At 45.0% G+C, this 14,838-nt stretch overlaps 1 protein-coding gene across 2 annotated transcripts in view; it reads left to right on the top strand.

Annotated features, from left to right (window-relative positions):
• The window catches only part of ARPIN (actin related protein 2/3 complex inhibitor), a 67,790-nt gene that overhangs the window by 14,432 nt on the left and 38,520 nt on the right, over positions 1–14,838 (top strand). The window contains exon 1 of one of the 2 annotated variants that reach the window (XM_077263516.1): positions 11,513–11,873. The exons of the other annotated variant lie outside the window; for it this stretch is intronic. Coding sequence (XP_077119631.1) covers positions 11,782–11,873 — 92 coding nt within the window. The 5' untranslated portion in view covers positions 11,513–11,781. Of the gene's footprint in view, positions 1–11,512; positions 11,874–14,838 lie in introns of those variants that run through there. 2 annotated transcript variants of the gene reach the window in all.

The raw sequence follows: 14,838 nt of genomic DNA, 5'->3' as shown, positions 1-14,838 counted from the left end.
CTCTGTATATCCCCTCTCCTCCTGTAGTCACTTGTATACATGTATACTCTGCATATCCCCTCTCCTACTGTAGTCACTTGTATACATGTATACTCTGCATATCCCATCTCCTACTGTAGTCACTTGTACACATGTATACTCTGTATATTCCCTCTCCTCCTGTAGTCCCTTGTATACATGTATACTCTGTATATCCCCTCTCCTCCTGTAGTCCCTTGTATACATGTATACTCTGTATATCCCCTCTCCTACTGTAGTCACTTGTACACATGTATACTCTGTATATCCCCTCTCCTCCTGTAGTCACTTGTACACATGTATACTCTGTATATCCGCTCTCCTCCTGTAGTCACTTGTATATATGTATACTCTGTATATCCCCTCTCCTCCTGTAGTCACTTGTACACATGTATACTCTGTATATCCCCTCTCCTCCTGTAGTCACTTGTATACTCTGTATATCCCCTCTCCTCCTGTAGTCACTTGTATACATGTATACTCTGCATATCCCCTCTCCTCCTGTAGTCACTTGTATACATGTATACTCTGCATATCCCATCTCCTACTGTAGTCACTTGTACACATGTATACTCTGTATATTCCCTCTCCTCCTGTAGTCCCTTGTATACATGTATACTCTGTATATCCCCTCTCCTCCTGTAGTCCCTTGTATACATGTATACTCTGTATATCCCCCTCTCCAGTAGTCACTTGTATACATGTATACTCTGTATATCCCCTCTCCTCCTGTAGTCACTTGTATACTCTGTATATCCCCTCTCCTCCTGTAGTCACTTGTATACTCTGTATATCCCCTCTCCTCCTGTAGTCACTTGTATATATGTATACTCTGTATATCCCCTCTCCTCCTGTAGTCACTTGTATATATGTATACTCTGTATATCCCCTCTCCTCCTGTAGTCACTTGTACACATGTATACTCTGTATATCCCCCTCCTGTAGTCCCTTGTATACATGTATACTCTGTATATCCCCTCTTCTCCTGTAGTCACTTGTACACATGTATACTCTGTATATCCCCTCTCCTCCTGTAGTCACTTGTACACATATATACTCTGTATATCCCCTCTCCTCCTGTAGTCACTTGTATACATGTATACTCTGTATATCCCCTCTCCTCCTGTAGTCACTTGTACACATGTATACTCTGTATATCCCCTCTCCTCCTGTAGTCACTTGTATACATGTATACTCTGCATATCCCCTCTCCTACTGTAGTCACTTGTACAAATGTATACTCTGTATATCCCCTCTCCTACTGTAGTCACTTGTACACATGTATACTCTGTATATCCCCTCTCCTCCTGTAGTCACTTGTACACATGTATACTCTGTATATCCCCTCTCCTCCTGTAGTCACTTGTATATATGTATACTCTGTATATCCCCTCTCCTCCTGTAGTCACTTGTACACATGTATACTCTGTATATCCCCTCTCCTCCTGTAGTCACTTGTATACTCTGTATATCCCCTCTCCTCCTGTAGTCACTTGTATACATGTATACTCTGCATATCCCCTCTCCTCCTGTAGTCACTTGTATACATGTATACTCTGCATATCCCCTCTCCTACTGTAGTCACTTGTACAAATGTATACTCTGTATATCCCCTCTCCTACTGTAGTCACTTGTACACATGTATACTCTGTATATCCCCTCTCCTCCTGTAGTCACTTGTACACATGTATACTCTGTATATCCCCTCTCCTCCTGTAGTCACTTGTATATATGTATACTCTGTATATCCCCTCTCCTCCTGTAGTCACTTGTACACATGTATACTCTGTATATCCCCTCTCCTCCTGTAGTCACTTGTATACTCTGTATATCCCCTCTCCTCCTGTAGTCACTTGTATACATGTATACTCTGCATATCCCCTCTCCTACTGTAGTCACTTGTATACATGTATACTCTGCATATCCCATCTCCTACTGTAGTCACTTGTACACATGTATACTCTGTATATTCCCTCTTCTCCTGTAGTGCCTTGTATACATGTACACTCTGTATATCCCCTCTCCTCCTGTAGTCCCTTGTATACATGTATACTCTGTATATCCCCCTCTCCAGTAGTCACTTGTATACATGTATACTCTGTATATCCCCTCTCCTCCTGTAGTCACTTGTATACTCTGTATATCCCCTCTCCTCCTGTAGTCACTTGTATACTCTGTATATCCCCTCTCCTCCTGTAGTCACTTGTATATATGTATACTCTGTATATCCCCTCTCCTCCTGTAGTCACTTGTATATATGTATACTCTGTATATCCCCTCTCCTCCTGTAGTCACTTGTACACATGTATACTCTGTATATCCCCCTCCTGTAGTCCCTTGTATACATGTATACTCTGTATATCCCCTCTTCTCCTGTAGTCACTTGTACACATATATACTCTGTATATCCCCTTTCCTCCTGTAGTCACTTGTATACATGTATACTCTGTATATCCCCTCTCCTCCTGTAGTCACTTGTACACATGTATACTCTGTATATCCCCTCTCCTCCTGTAGTCACTTGTATACATCTATACTCTGCATATCCCCTCTCCTACTGTAGTCACTTGTATACTCTGTATATCCCCCTCTCCAGTAGTCACTTGTATACATGTATACTCTGTATATCCCCTCTCCTCCTGTAGTCACTTGTACACATGTATACTCTGTATATCCCCTCTCCTCCTGTAGTCCCTTGTATACATGTATACTCTGTATATCCCCCTCTCCAGTAGTCACTTGTATACATGTATACTCTGTATATCCCCTCTCCTCCTGTAGTCACTTGTATACTCTGTATATCCCCTCTCCTCCTGTAGTCACTTGTATACTCTGTATATCCCCTCTCCTCCTGTAGTCACTTGTATATATGTATACTCTGTATATCCCCTCTCCTCCTGTAGTCACGTGTATATATGTATACTCTGTATATCCCCTCTCCTCCTGTAGTCACTTGTACACATGTATACTCTGTATATCCCCCTCCTGTAGTCCCTTGTATACATGTATACTCTGTAAATCCCCTCTTCTCCTGTAGTCACTTATACACATGTATACTCTGTATATCCCCTCTCCTCCTGTAGTCTCTTGTACACATATATACTCTGTATATCCCCTCTCCTCCTGTAGTCACTTGTATACATGTATACTCTGTATATCCCCTCTCCTCCTGTAGTCACTTGTACACATGTATACTCTGTATATCCTCCTCTCCTGTAGTCCCTTGTATACATGTATACTCTGTATATCCCCTCTTCTCCTGTAGTCACTTGTACACATGTATACTCTGTATATCCCCTCTCCTCCTGTAGTCACTTGTACACATATATACTCTGTATATCCCCTCTCCTCCTGTAGTCACTTGTATACATGTATACTCTGTATATCCCCTCTCCTCCTGTAGTCACTTGTACACATGTATACTCTGTATATCCTCCTCTCCTGTAGTCCCTTGTATACATGTATACTCTGTATATCCCCTCTTCTCCTGTAGTCACTTGTACACATGTATACTCTGTATTTTCCCTTCCCCATGACAGCACCGGTACATGAGAGATGGTCCCGCCCCCAAGAACAGGAAACCTGCATAGGAGATAAAAGATGGGGGCGGCACCTCTCTCCTCAGTTTGGTTTCCTGTTCTTGCGGGGAACCTGTGGTGCTGCATGGGGAGAGGTCTCCCTTGCTAAAGCCGGTCTCTGACCGAGGTCCGCGGTGGGAGCAGCGGCGGCGGCGTACACGCGTCGCCTCCATACCTGGCTGCAGGTGCGTCCTCCCCACTGCGGACTCCCGGGCGTCCGCTCCTGGCTGGAGGCTGGGCTGGGGGAGACAGTGAAAGCGTGTCCATCACGACGCTGGCGCCGAGTGAATGGAGGAACTTCCGGGTGGGAACCGGAAGTGACGCTACATGCTGAAAGGAGCGGTGTGCTGACACTCCCCAGGGGGGAGGAAGTTCAGGGGCGCACACACCGCTTCCTGGCCGGCCATATTTAAACTGCAAGGCGGCAAGCAGGCACCGGTAACGGTCTCATGCAAGATGGCAGATCCAAAGGAATCAGCGATCCCAGTAGAGAACCCACAGCCTGTCGTGGTACTAAGGGTCCGGTGGGTGAGTGCCTTTGTAAGGCAAAAGAACATGTTAGTAACTCTGTGTTTTCTGTATATATATGCAGGGAAAGAAAGTTACCTCTAAACAAAAGCATAAAGTGTGTGCACTCTGTGATAGAAGCCTTCCCAAAGCATATGAGAAGCGTATGTGCCGCTCATGCATAGAAAAAACTGTATCTGAAGAGTCATCATCTTTGCTTCAGAGTATAAAGGATATTGTGAGAAACGAAGTGCACAGCACTGTAAAGGAGCAGTTAAAACATCATGGATTGCAGAGCTCTGTAAACCCACCCTCTACGCCTGCCCAAATATCTGATGTAGAATCCGTGGGTGAACTGGGGGAACTTCCGCCCGAGGAGGGTTCGGGCCTGGACTCTTCAGATGAAGAGTGTGGCCGGCCATATATGTTATCAGAAGACATGGGGAAGTTGCTGAAACTGGTCAGGTCCACCCTGGGGGTTGAGACGCCAAAAGAAAAACAAACGATTCAGGACTCCATGTTCAGTAATTTAGAAGATAAAAAACGGAAAGTTTTCCCTTTTCACGATAACATATTAAATCTTATCAAAAAAGAATGGAAAAAACCGAATAAGAGGATTTCAGTTCCCCAGGCCTTAAAACGTAAATATCCCTTTGATGAGGAAATTTGCGAGAAATGGGAAAAAGCGCCTAGGTTGGACGCGGCTATCGCAAGTACCTCCAGGGGCATAGCTCTTCCCTTCGAGGATATGGGGGCCCTAAAAGACCCCCTAGATAAAAAGGCGGATGCCTTTCTAAAATCAGCCTGGGAAGCCTCAACTTGGGGGTTCAAGCCTGGAGTAGCGGCTACCTGCACTGCCTGTGCCATGGTTAAATGGCTAGAGGAACTAAGCGACCAAATAAAAAACAAGTGTCCAAGAGACAGACTTCTAGAAGTCATCCCTCCACTTCAAAATGCAGCGGGATTCCTGGCGGACGCTGCCATTGATTCGGTACGGTTTGCTGCCCGGGCTAGTGCCCTCTCTAATTCAGGAAGAAGAGCGTTATGGTTAAAAAACTGGAATGCTGACTTTCAATCAAAAGTGAAGCTCTGTGCTGTACCCTGTGAGGGGCAATATTTTTTCGGCAGGGCTTTAGATGAAATTTTAGAAAAAGCGGCGGACAAGAAGAAACACTTTCCTCCACCTCCCTTCTTTAAACGACGTTGGTATGACAATCGTCGGTCCTTTCGAGGATCGGGTAGAGGCCGGGGGCGCCCAACGGATAAAACCACACGGGGGAAACCCTGGGGTGAAAAAAGAGAAAGAGGTTTTCTTTTCAATAAACCTCAAAAACCAGATCCCAAACAATGACGCCATATTCCAGGTGGGAGGAAGGTTACGGTTTTTTGTCCATCAGTGGGTAACCTTACAGCCGTCTCAATGGATAATCAACTTGTTATCAGACGGCCTACGATTAAACTTCATCTCCCTGCCTCCTCACCGAATAAAAGTTACTCGGGTGGCCAAAAAGAACCAGTTAGTTCTCGAGAAAGAAGTTCGTCTTCTTTTAGACAAAAAAGTCCTGGTAAGAGTACCTCCACAGGAAATAGGGAGGGGGTTTTACAGCACCCTTTTCCTCACTCCAAAACCGGATGGGTCATTAAGAACAATTTTCAACTTAAAAGAATTAAACAAATTCATCCGAGTGGAAAAATTCAAAATGGAGACTCTGAGAACGGCGGTAAAACTGCTGTATCCAGGATGTTACATGGCAGTGATAGACCTTACCGATGCCTATTATCATGTGCCAATCAGCAGAGAGCATCAACAATTCCTGAGGTTGGTTGTGCAGCTAGGGCAGGTCTACACCCACCTACAATACCAATGTCTCCCCTTTGGGGTATCGGTGGCTCCTCGTATCTTTACAAAAATAATTTCGGAAGTAGCATCCTTCGTAAGGAGAAAAAACATTCTACTAGTGCCCTATTTAGACGATTTCCTCCTTATAGCCGACAATCAAGAAGATTGCATAAAAGCAGTTACGACAGTACGAGAGCTGCTAACCAAACTAGGGTGGATAATAAACTTAAAAAAATCAAGATTGATTCCGGTCCAGATACAGGAGTTCCTGGGGATTCAATTAAATTCAATCAGACAAGTCTGTATCCTTCCAGGCAGAAAAGTCGAGGCCATAAAACAACGAGTAAGACAAATACAGGTGGCCCAATATGTCTCGGTGAGGGAAGCCATGTCCCTCCTAGGTATGCTAACTGCATCAATTCCGGCAGTCCAATGGGCACAACTTCATTCAAGGGACCTACAGTGGCAGATCCTGTCAGAACAAACAAAAATACCTTACAACTTAAATCGAAGAATCGTATTGTCACAACATGTACGGGACTCTCTAAGCTGGTGGCTAGATTCCGAAAATCTAAAAAAAGGGGTCCCATGGTCAATCCAGAATCCGGTGGTACTAACCACGGATGCGAGCCCGTTAGGTTGGGGGGCACACCTATAAGATCGGATCCTACAGGGTCTATGGGATCCACAAATGCAATTAGCCTCCTCAAACTTGAAGGAATTAACAGCGGTAAGGCAAGCGATTCTTCAAACGGAAGAGGATGTCAAAGGAAAACATCTGGTAGTGTTGTCCGACAACAGCACAACGGTGTCGTATATAAATCGACAGGGAGGAACCAGATCAAGTCCCCTAATGGAAGAAGCAAGAAGACTATTTCTTTGGGCCGAAAACCACCTTTTATTTCTTACAAGTACACACTTAAAGGGGTCGGACAACTTTGTCGCAGATTTTCTGAGTCGTCACGTCCTGCACCAGGGCGAGTGGTCACTAAATCAAAAAATATTTGGAGAAATCTGTGCCATCTGGGGGCTTCCTCAAGTGGATCTTTTTTCCACAAGGCAGAATCGAAAAGTAGAAAGATTCTACTCCCTAAACCCGAAAGAAAACCCGGAAGGAGTAGATGTGTTACTGCACCAATGGAGATTCCAACTAGCCTATGCGTTTCCCCCAATCCCATTAATCCCTACAGTCCTGAAGAAGATCCGAGAACAGAAATCACGCATAATCTTAATCGCGCCCTTCTGGCCAAAGAGAGCTTGGTTCACTTGGCTCAGACGTATGTCCATCTCGGACCCATGGATACTTCCAGAGGTTCCAAACCTTCTGCACCAGGGTCCAGTGACACATCCTCAGGTTCACAGCCTACACCTCACTGCTTGGAACTTGAGAGGGGACTTCTGCTAGCAAAGGGGTTCTCGGATCCGTTGGTTACTACTCTACTGTCCAGTAGAAAGATAACGGCTGATAAATACCAAAGGGTATGGGGAAAATCTTTAGAATTCTCAGGCCGTCGGATAACAGATACCGTTCAGAAAGTCCCTATATCAGAAATCCTAGAATTTCTCCAAAAGGGGCTGGAGAGAGGATTATCTACCAGCACCCTAAAAGTGCAAGTCTCGGCGCTTAGCGCCCTGTTTGACCAAAAATTGGCTGATCACCCCTGGGTGTGTAGGTTCATTCGGGCCTCCTTTACAGCCAGACCATTCAAACCTCGTCCAAAGGTCGCTCCCTGGGATTTAAATTTAGTTTTAAATGCCTTGACCTCCTCTCCCTTTGAGCCTCTTTCCTCCATATCGGAAAAAGCGCTAACTTTAAAAACGGTTCTTCTCATTGCCCTTACCTCAGCCAGACGCATTAGTGAGCTTCAGGCTATATCTATAGACCCTCCTTACACTACATTTCTAGAGGACAGGGTAATTATAAAATCTGATCCGGCCTTCTTACCAAAGGTCAACTCGAAATTTCACAGGGACCAGGAGATAGTCTTGCCTTCATTTTGTGCCAATCCAAAATCCCAGGGAGAAGAAACCTTCCATTGCTTGGACGTCAGACGTTGTCTACTTCAATATATAGAAGTGACAAAACCATGGCGACAGTCTTCAGCCCTTTTTGTCTCCTTTCAGGGGGCAAACGGGAAAAAAGGCCACAAAATCAACCATTGCACGATGGCTCCGTATGGCTATATCACTTTCCTATTCCTCTTCGGGGCAGGTCCCTCCACCTGGTGTTACGGCCCACTCTACGAGGGCTATTTCCACATCTTGGGCAGAGAGGGCAAATGCATCGATAGAGCAAATCTGTAATGCAGCAGTATGGTCTTCACCCTCTACTTTCTTCCGCCATTATAGATTAAATCTGGGGCTATCAGATCTTGCCTTTGGTAGAAAAGTACTATCTGCTGTTGTCCCACCCTAGAGGTTCTTTCTATTTCTTCCTCTCATGTACCGAGGCTGTCATGGGGAAGGGAAAAAATGATAATTACTTACGGGTAATTTGATTTTCCAGATCCATGACAGCACCGCTCTAGTTCCCGCCCTATCTTGGTGATGGTGTGTGATTCACAAAAAAAAAAAAAAAATCTTAAAAAAAAAAAAAAAAATCTCTTAAAAAAAAACAAAAAAAAACCCACAAACAAAAGATGAGGTAATAACCACTTAACATAACAATAGATAAATAGTCTTAGAGTTTAAAATAATGTATATATGCCTAAAACTAACATAGCGGTTACCTTGCATTCTCTGTAAACAAACTGAGGAGAGAGGTGCCGCCCCTATCTTTTATCTCCTATGCAGGTTTCCTGTTCTTGGGGGCGGGACCATCTCTCATGTACCGGTGCTGTCATGGATCTGGAAAATCAAATTACCCGTAAGTAATTATCATTTATCCCCTCTCCTCCTGTAGTCACTTGTACACATGTATACTCTACATATCCCCTCTCCAGTAGTCACTTGTATACTCTGTATATCCCCTCCTGTAGTCACTTGTACACATGTATACTCTGTATATCCCCCTCCTGTAGTCCCTTGTATACATGTATACTCTGTATATCCCCTCTCCTCCTGTAGTCCCTTGTATACATGTATACTCTGCATATCCCCTCTCCAGTAGTCACTTGTATACTCTGTATATCCCCTCCTGTAGTCACTTGTATACATGTATACTCTGTATATCCCCCTCCTGTAGTCCCTTGTATACATGTATACTCTGTATATCCCCTCTCCTCCTGTAGTCCCTTGTATACATGTATACTCTGTATATCCCCTCTCCTCCTGTAGTCCCTTGTATACATGTATACTCTGTATATCCCCTCTCCTCCTGTAGTCCCTTGTATACATGTATACTCTGCATATCCCCTCTCCTCCTGTAGTCACTTGTACACATGTATACTCTGTATATCCCCTCTCCTGTAGTCACTTGTATACATGTATACTCTGTATATCCCCTCTCCTGTAGTCACTTGTACACATGTATACTCTGTATATCCCCTCTCCTCCTGTAGTCACTTTTATACAAGTATACTCTGTATATCCCCTCTCCTGTAGTCACTTGTATATTCTATATCCCCTCTCCTGTAGTCACTTGTACACATGTATACTCTGTATATCCCCTCTCCTGTAGTCACTTGTACACATGTATACTCTGTATATCCCCTCTCCTCCTGTAGTCACTTTTATACATGTATACTCTGTATATCCCCTCTCCTGTAGTCACTTGTACACATGTATCCTCTGTATATCCCTTCCCAATAGTCACTTGTATACATATATACTCTGTATATCCCCCTCTCCTGTAGTCACTTGTACACATGTATACTCTGTATATCCCCTCTCCAGTAGTCACTTGTATACATATATACTCTGTATATCCCCCTCTCCTGTAGTCACTTGTATACATGTATACTCTGTATATCCCGTCTCCTGTAGTCACTTGTACACATGTATACTCTGTATATCCCCTCTCCTGTAGTCACTTGTATACTCTGTATATCCCCCTCTCCTGTAGTCACTTGTATACATGTATACTCTGTATATCCCCTCTCCTGTAGTCACTTGTACACATGTATACTCTGTATATCCCCTCTCCTCCTGTAGTCACTTTTATACAAGTATACTCTGTATATCCCCTCTCCTCCTGTAGTCACTTGTATACTCTGTATATCCTCCTCTCCTGTAGTCACTTGTATACATGTATACTCTGTATATCCTCCTCTCCTGTAGTCACTTGTATACATGTATACTCTGTATATCCCCCTCTCCTGTAGTCACTTGTATACATGTATACTCTGTATATCCTCTCTCCAGTAGTCACTTGTACACATGTATACTCTGTATATCCCCTCTCCAATAGTCACTTGTATACTCTGTATATCCCCTCTCCAGTAGTCACTTGTATACTCTGTATATCCCCTCTCCAGTAGTCACTTGTATACATGTATACTCTGTATATCCTCCTCTCCTGTAGTCACTTGTATACATGTATACTCTGTATATCCTCCTCTCCTGTAGTCACTTGTATACATGTATACTCTGTATATCCTCCTCTCCTGTAGTCACTTGTATACATGTATACTCTGTATATCCCCCTCTCCTGTAGTCACTTGTATACATGTATACTCTGTATATCCTCTCTCCAGTAGTCACTTGTACACATGTATACTCTGTATATCCCCTCTCCAATAGTCACTTGTATACTCTGTATATCCCCTCTCCAGTAGTCACTTGTATACTCTGTATATCCCCTCTCCAGTAGTCACTTGTATACATGTATACTCTGTATATCCCCCTCTCCTGTAGTCACTTGTACACATGTATACTCTGTATATCCCCTCTCCAATAGTCACTTGTATACTCTGTATATCCCCTCTCCAGTAGTCACTTGTATACTCTGTATATCCCCTCTCCAGTAGTCACTTGTACACATGTATACTCTGTATATCCCCTCTCCTGTAGTCACTTGTATACATGTATACTCTGTATATCCCCCTCTCCTGTAGTCACTTGTATACATGTATACTCTGTATATCCCGTCTCCTGTAGTCACTTGTACACATGTATACTCTGTATATCCCCTCTCCTGTAGTCACTTGTATACATGTATACTCTGTATATCCCCTCTCCTGTAGTCACTTGTACACATGTATACTCTGTATATCCCCTCTCCTCCTGTAGTCACTTTTATACAAGTATACTCTGTATATCCCCTCTCCTGTAGTCACTTATACACATGTATACTCTGTATATCCCCTCTCCTCCTGTAGTCACTTTTATACAAGTATACTCTGTATATCCCCTCTCCTGTAGTCACTTATACACATGTATACTCTGTATATCCCCTCTCCTGTAGTCACTTGTACACTCTGTATATCCTCTCCTGTAGTCACTTGTACACATGTATACTCTGTATATCCCCTCCCAATAGTCACTTGTATACTCTCTATATCCCCTCTCCTGTAGTCACTTGTATACTCTGTATATCCCCTCTCCAATAGTCCCTTGTATACTCTGTATATCCCCTCTCCAGTAGTCCCTTGTATACTCCCCTTTTTGGACTGATTCTCCAGCAGCCTCCAGTCCAGGAAGGAAGGATTCTGATCAGACCGTACCATGTGCGCTCAGCAGAAGGGGAGTGATGTGACGTTATACACACAGTATATATTATATGTATACATAACATACCAGCCTATATATTGTGTGTGGTGACGTAATACACGGGGTGTACACCAGTGTTAATGCTATGTGCACATCCGGCTCCTGTCACCTCCACCCGGGATCACTGCACTGCTCCTCCGGCCTCTGCAGTCTGGCCAGTCTCTCTCTCTGTCCTGAGCTGCTGTCACGATGAGCAGGATATATCACGATAGCGCCCTGCAGAATAAGCCGGTCCACGATGAGCGGGTGCCCGGGGCCTGGCAGCCGGCTGCCTATCACAGGTATGAGCGGCAGGACGAGGCTGCCCGCAGTGCCCGGATATAGGAGCGGACTGAGGCTGGTGGCTGCTCAGGTGTTATCAGACGGGCCGGCTCATTATTGCATTTGCGCCTCTTCTGTATGTGCAGCTCACCTATTGTGTGCACGGTCTCCGCTCTGGGCCGGGTTCGGGCTTTCCAGATGTTTTCTCCTGGTTCATCCTTTGTGACTTATTGAAAACTCCCGATTCTTGTCACAAAAGGCCACCTGACCCAAGGGTTAATGAGGGGCGTGCATAAATAAGGTGGCGGACTTCATTGTGAGGCTTATGGCACTTAATAAGTGTGCCGCCTCTTATTGGTGGTGTGCCGCCTCTTATTGGTGGTGAGCGCCTCTTATTGGTGGTGTGCCACCTCTTATTGGTGGTGTGCCGCCTCTTATTGGTGGTGAGCGCCTCTTATTGGTGGTGTGCCACCTCTTATTGGTGGTGTGCCGCCTCTTATTTGTGGTGTGCCACCTCTTATTGGTGGTGTGCCGCCTCTTATTGGTGGTGAGCGCCTCTTATTGGTGGTGTGCCACCTCTTATTGGTGGTGTGCCGCCTCTTATTTGTGGTGTGCCACCTCTTATTGGTGGTGTGCCGCCTCTTATTGGTGGTGTGCGCCTCTTATTGGCGGTGTGCTGCCTCTTATTGGCGGTGAGCGCCTCTTATTGGTGGTGTGCGCCTCTTATTGGTGGTGTGCCGCCTCTTATTGGTGGTGTGCCGCCTCTTATTGGTGGTGAGCGCCTCTTATTGGTGGTGTGCCGCCTCTTATTGGTGGTGTGCCGCCTCTTTTTGGCGGTGTGCCGCCTCTTATTGGCGGGGTGTGCCTCTTAGGCCTCTTTCACACTTCCGTCTTCTGCTGTGCGTCGTTGTGCAGTAAAATGACGCATCGACGGATGTTATGAAAATAGTGAAAAACGTGTGTGACGCATCCAGTGTAATGACAGATGCGTCATTGCCCCAATTTCAATGGAGAGAGAGAGAGAGAGAATATGATTTTTTTCCGGGTCTGAAAATATTTCCGGGCATGCTCACAATGAAAAAACTGGATCCGTCGCTGGATTCCTGCGTGTGACGGTCAGCTATGGATCCTGCGCCCATAGGCTTCCATTGTTGCCGACGACGGACAACGCAGGACCCGTCGCTGAACGATTTTCCGACGTGTAAAAAAACCGTTCCTCTGAACGTTTTCTGTTCCCGACGGACCGCTATTTTGCGACGGATCCAGTGCACGACGGATGAAACAGATGGCCATCCGTCACAATCCGTCGCTAATACAAGTCTATGGGAAAATGCAGGATCCTGCTAATTTTTTTAGTGGTGTGGCGCCTCTCGTTAGTGGTGGGGCGCCTCTCGTTAGTGGTGTGGCGCCTCTCGTTAGTGGTGGGGCGCCTCGCCAAGAATGCAGCGATTGTTGCAGAATTTCAGAGGCAGGTGTAGTCATGTGTAGCTCTGTCCTTGCCCCTCGATGCTTTGCCCATTTTGATGGACCTCTCCGAAACTTGCATGAAGACATCAAAATCCATTTCATTGTGTTTTCTGGCAGTTTCTGCCATATTCCCTTTAATGTTTAGGTCCCCTGGATTGTTTTCTAATTTGTCATCACTTTAGGGAAACATGCTTTTTGCGCACTTTTATGTCTTTTTTTTTATTTATCTTGTGGTTTTCAATTACATTCTTCAAAATTGTATCCAGTTGGATAGAACACATTAGATTGGCCGAGCTGCTGAAATAAACCGCATCTTCAATACTGATGATAAGTTTTTCTTTTTAATTCAACACTTTTCAATGCGATACTGGCGTTTTTACCATGCAAACCGCCCCAACTGTCTAACATGTGACGCGGTGTTGAAATGCATTGTGCATAAAAACCCTTTTTATCATCACTATTGAAGCAGCAGATGACGTAGGAACACACAAAGCAAAGAGGAGGACGGCATCGCAAGAAGAAGGGAGGCGCCAAACCAAGACCAGTGTCGCACCTTGGAAGAGGCAGGGAATATGTATAAAATAGGATTTTATAATGTTCACAAATTGCAAGAAGAATAAGGTGTAAATGAAAATCAGGTGAAAAAAAAAACTGTGCAAAATAAGGTACAAATGCAGTAATGAATAGGACATAAGTGGCTTAAAATAAATGAAAATGATGAATTGGGCCCAATGTCGCCTCTCAGCTGCTTGATGTGGATAACTTGTCATGCAGGAGTGATTAGTAGGACACGTTTATAAAGGCTCATGCAGACGTCTGTGGATTCTGGTCCAATATCGTACCGCAGTGCACGGAGACATCCTCATAGAAATATAAGAACCTGTCACGCTGTGTTCGGGAGACCGCGGACGGTCCGTGCTCAGAATGATTGGCACAGACGTCCGAATGAACCCTGAAGATCAGGGCGGCACAACCACTTCAGACTCGTGATGTGGAACGTCACGGCATCGGAGGCTGTGGTTACACCGTGATGTGTTGCAGGAGCAAAAATATTGGTGCTTCTTGTCTGCGACTTGCTGTCATGTGACACTTTTACTATGGCCAAGTCGCACACGTGTACTGAAGTCTGGCCACTGAGCCACGTGCAATAGAATATCTGGCATATTTTCGACACCTTGTCGCAGTGGTGGCAGGTCACAATGCAGTATCAAAGGAAGTCATTACCTGTAATATGGCAGTGCTGTGTGACACGTGGAGCTGAGCAGCCCAGCCTAATGATGGGCAGTGGGGCTAAGTTGCAGTAACTGCGACTGGTGAAAAAAGCCAAACTCGTTGATTATTTTTTGACCACAGATTGCAAGTTGCACATGACTTACAAGCAGTGTGCGGCTGTGTCCTGTGTGTTACGCCCTGTCGCTGTGTCTGTGTAGCCATAGCCTAAAAGTGACCTAAGAATTAGCTGCTCATAACTATGAGATTGCTGACGACTAACCTTATTTATTGTGTTTTGCTATTTAG

This window comes from Ranitomeya variabilis, chromosome 5 (genome assembly GCF_051348905.1).
Source record: "Ranitomeya variabilis isolate aRanVar5 chromosome 5, aRanVar5.hap1, whole genome shotgun sequence".
NCBI classification, from domain to species: domain Eukaryota; kingdom Metazoa; phylum Chordata; class Amphibia; order Anura; family Dendrobatidae; genus Ranitomeya; species Ranitomeya variabilis.
This window is presented reverse-complemented; position numbering and strand designations above follow the sequence as displayed.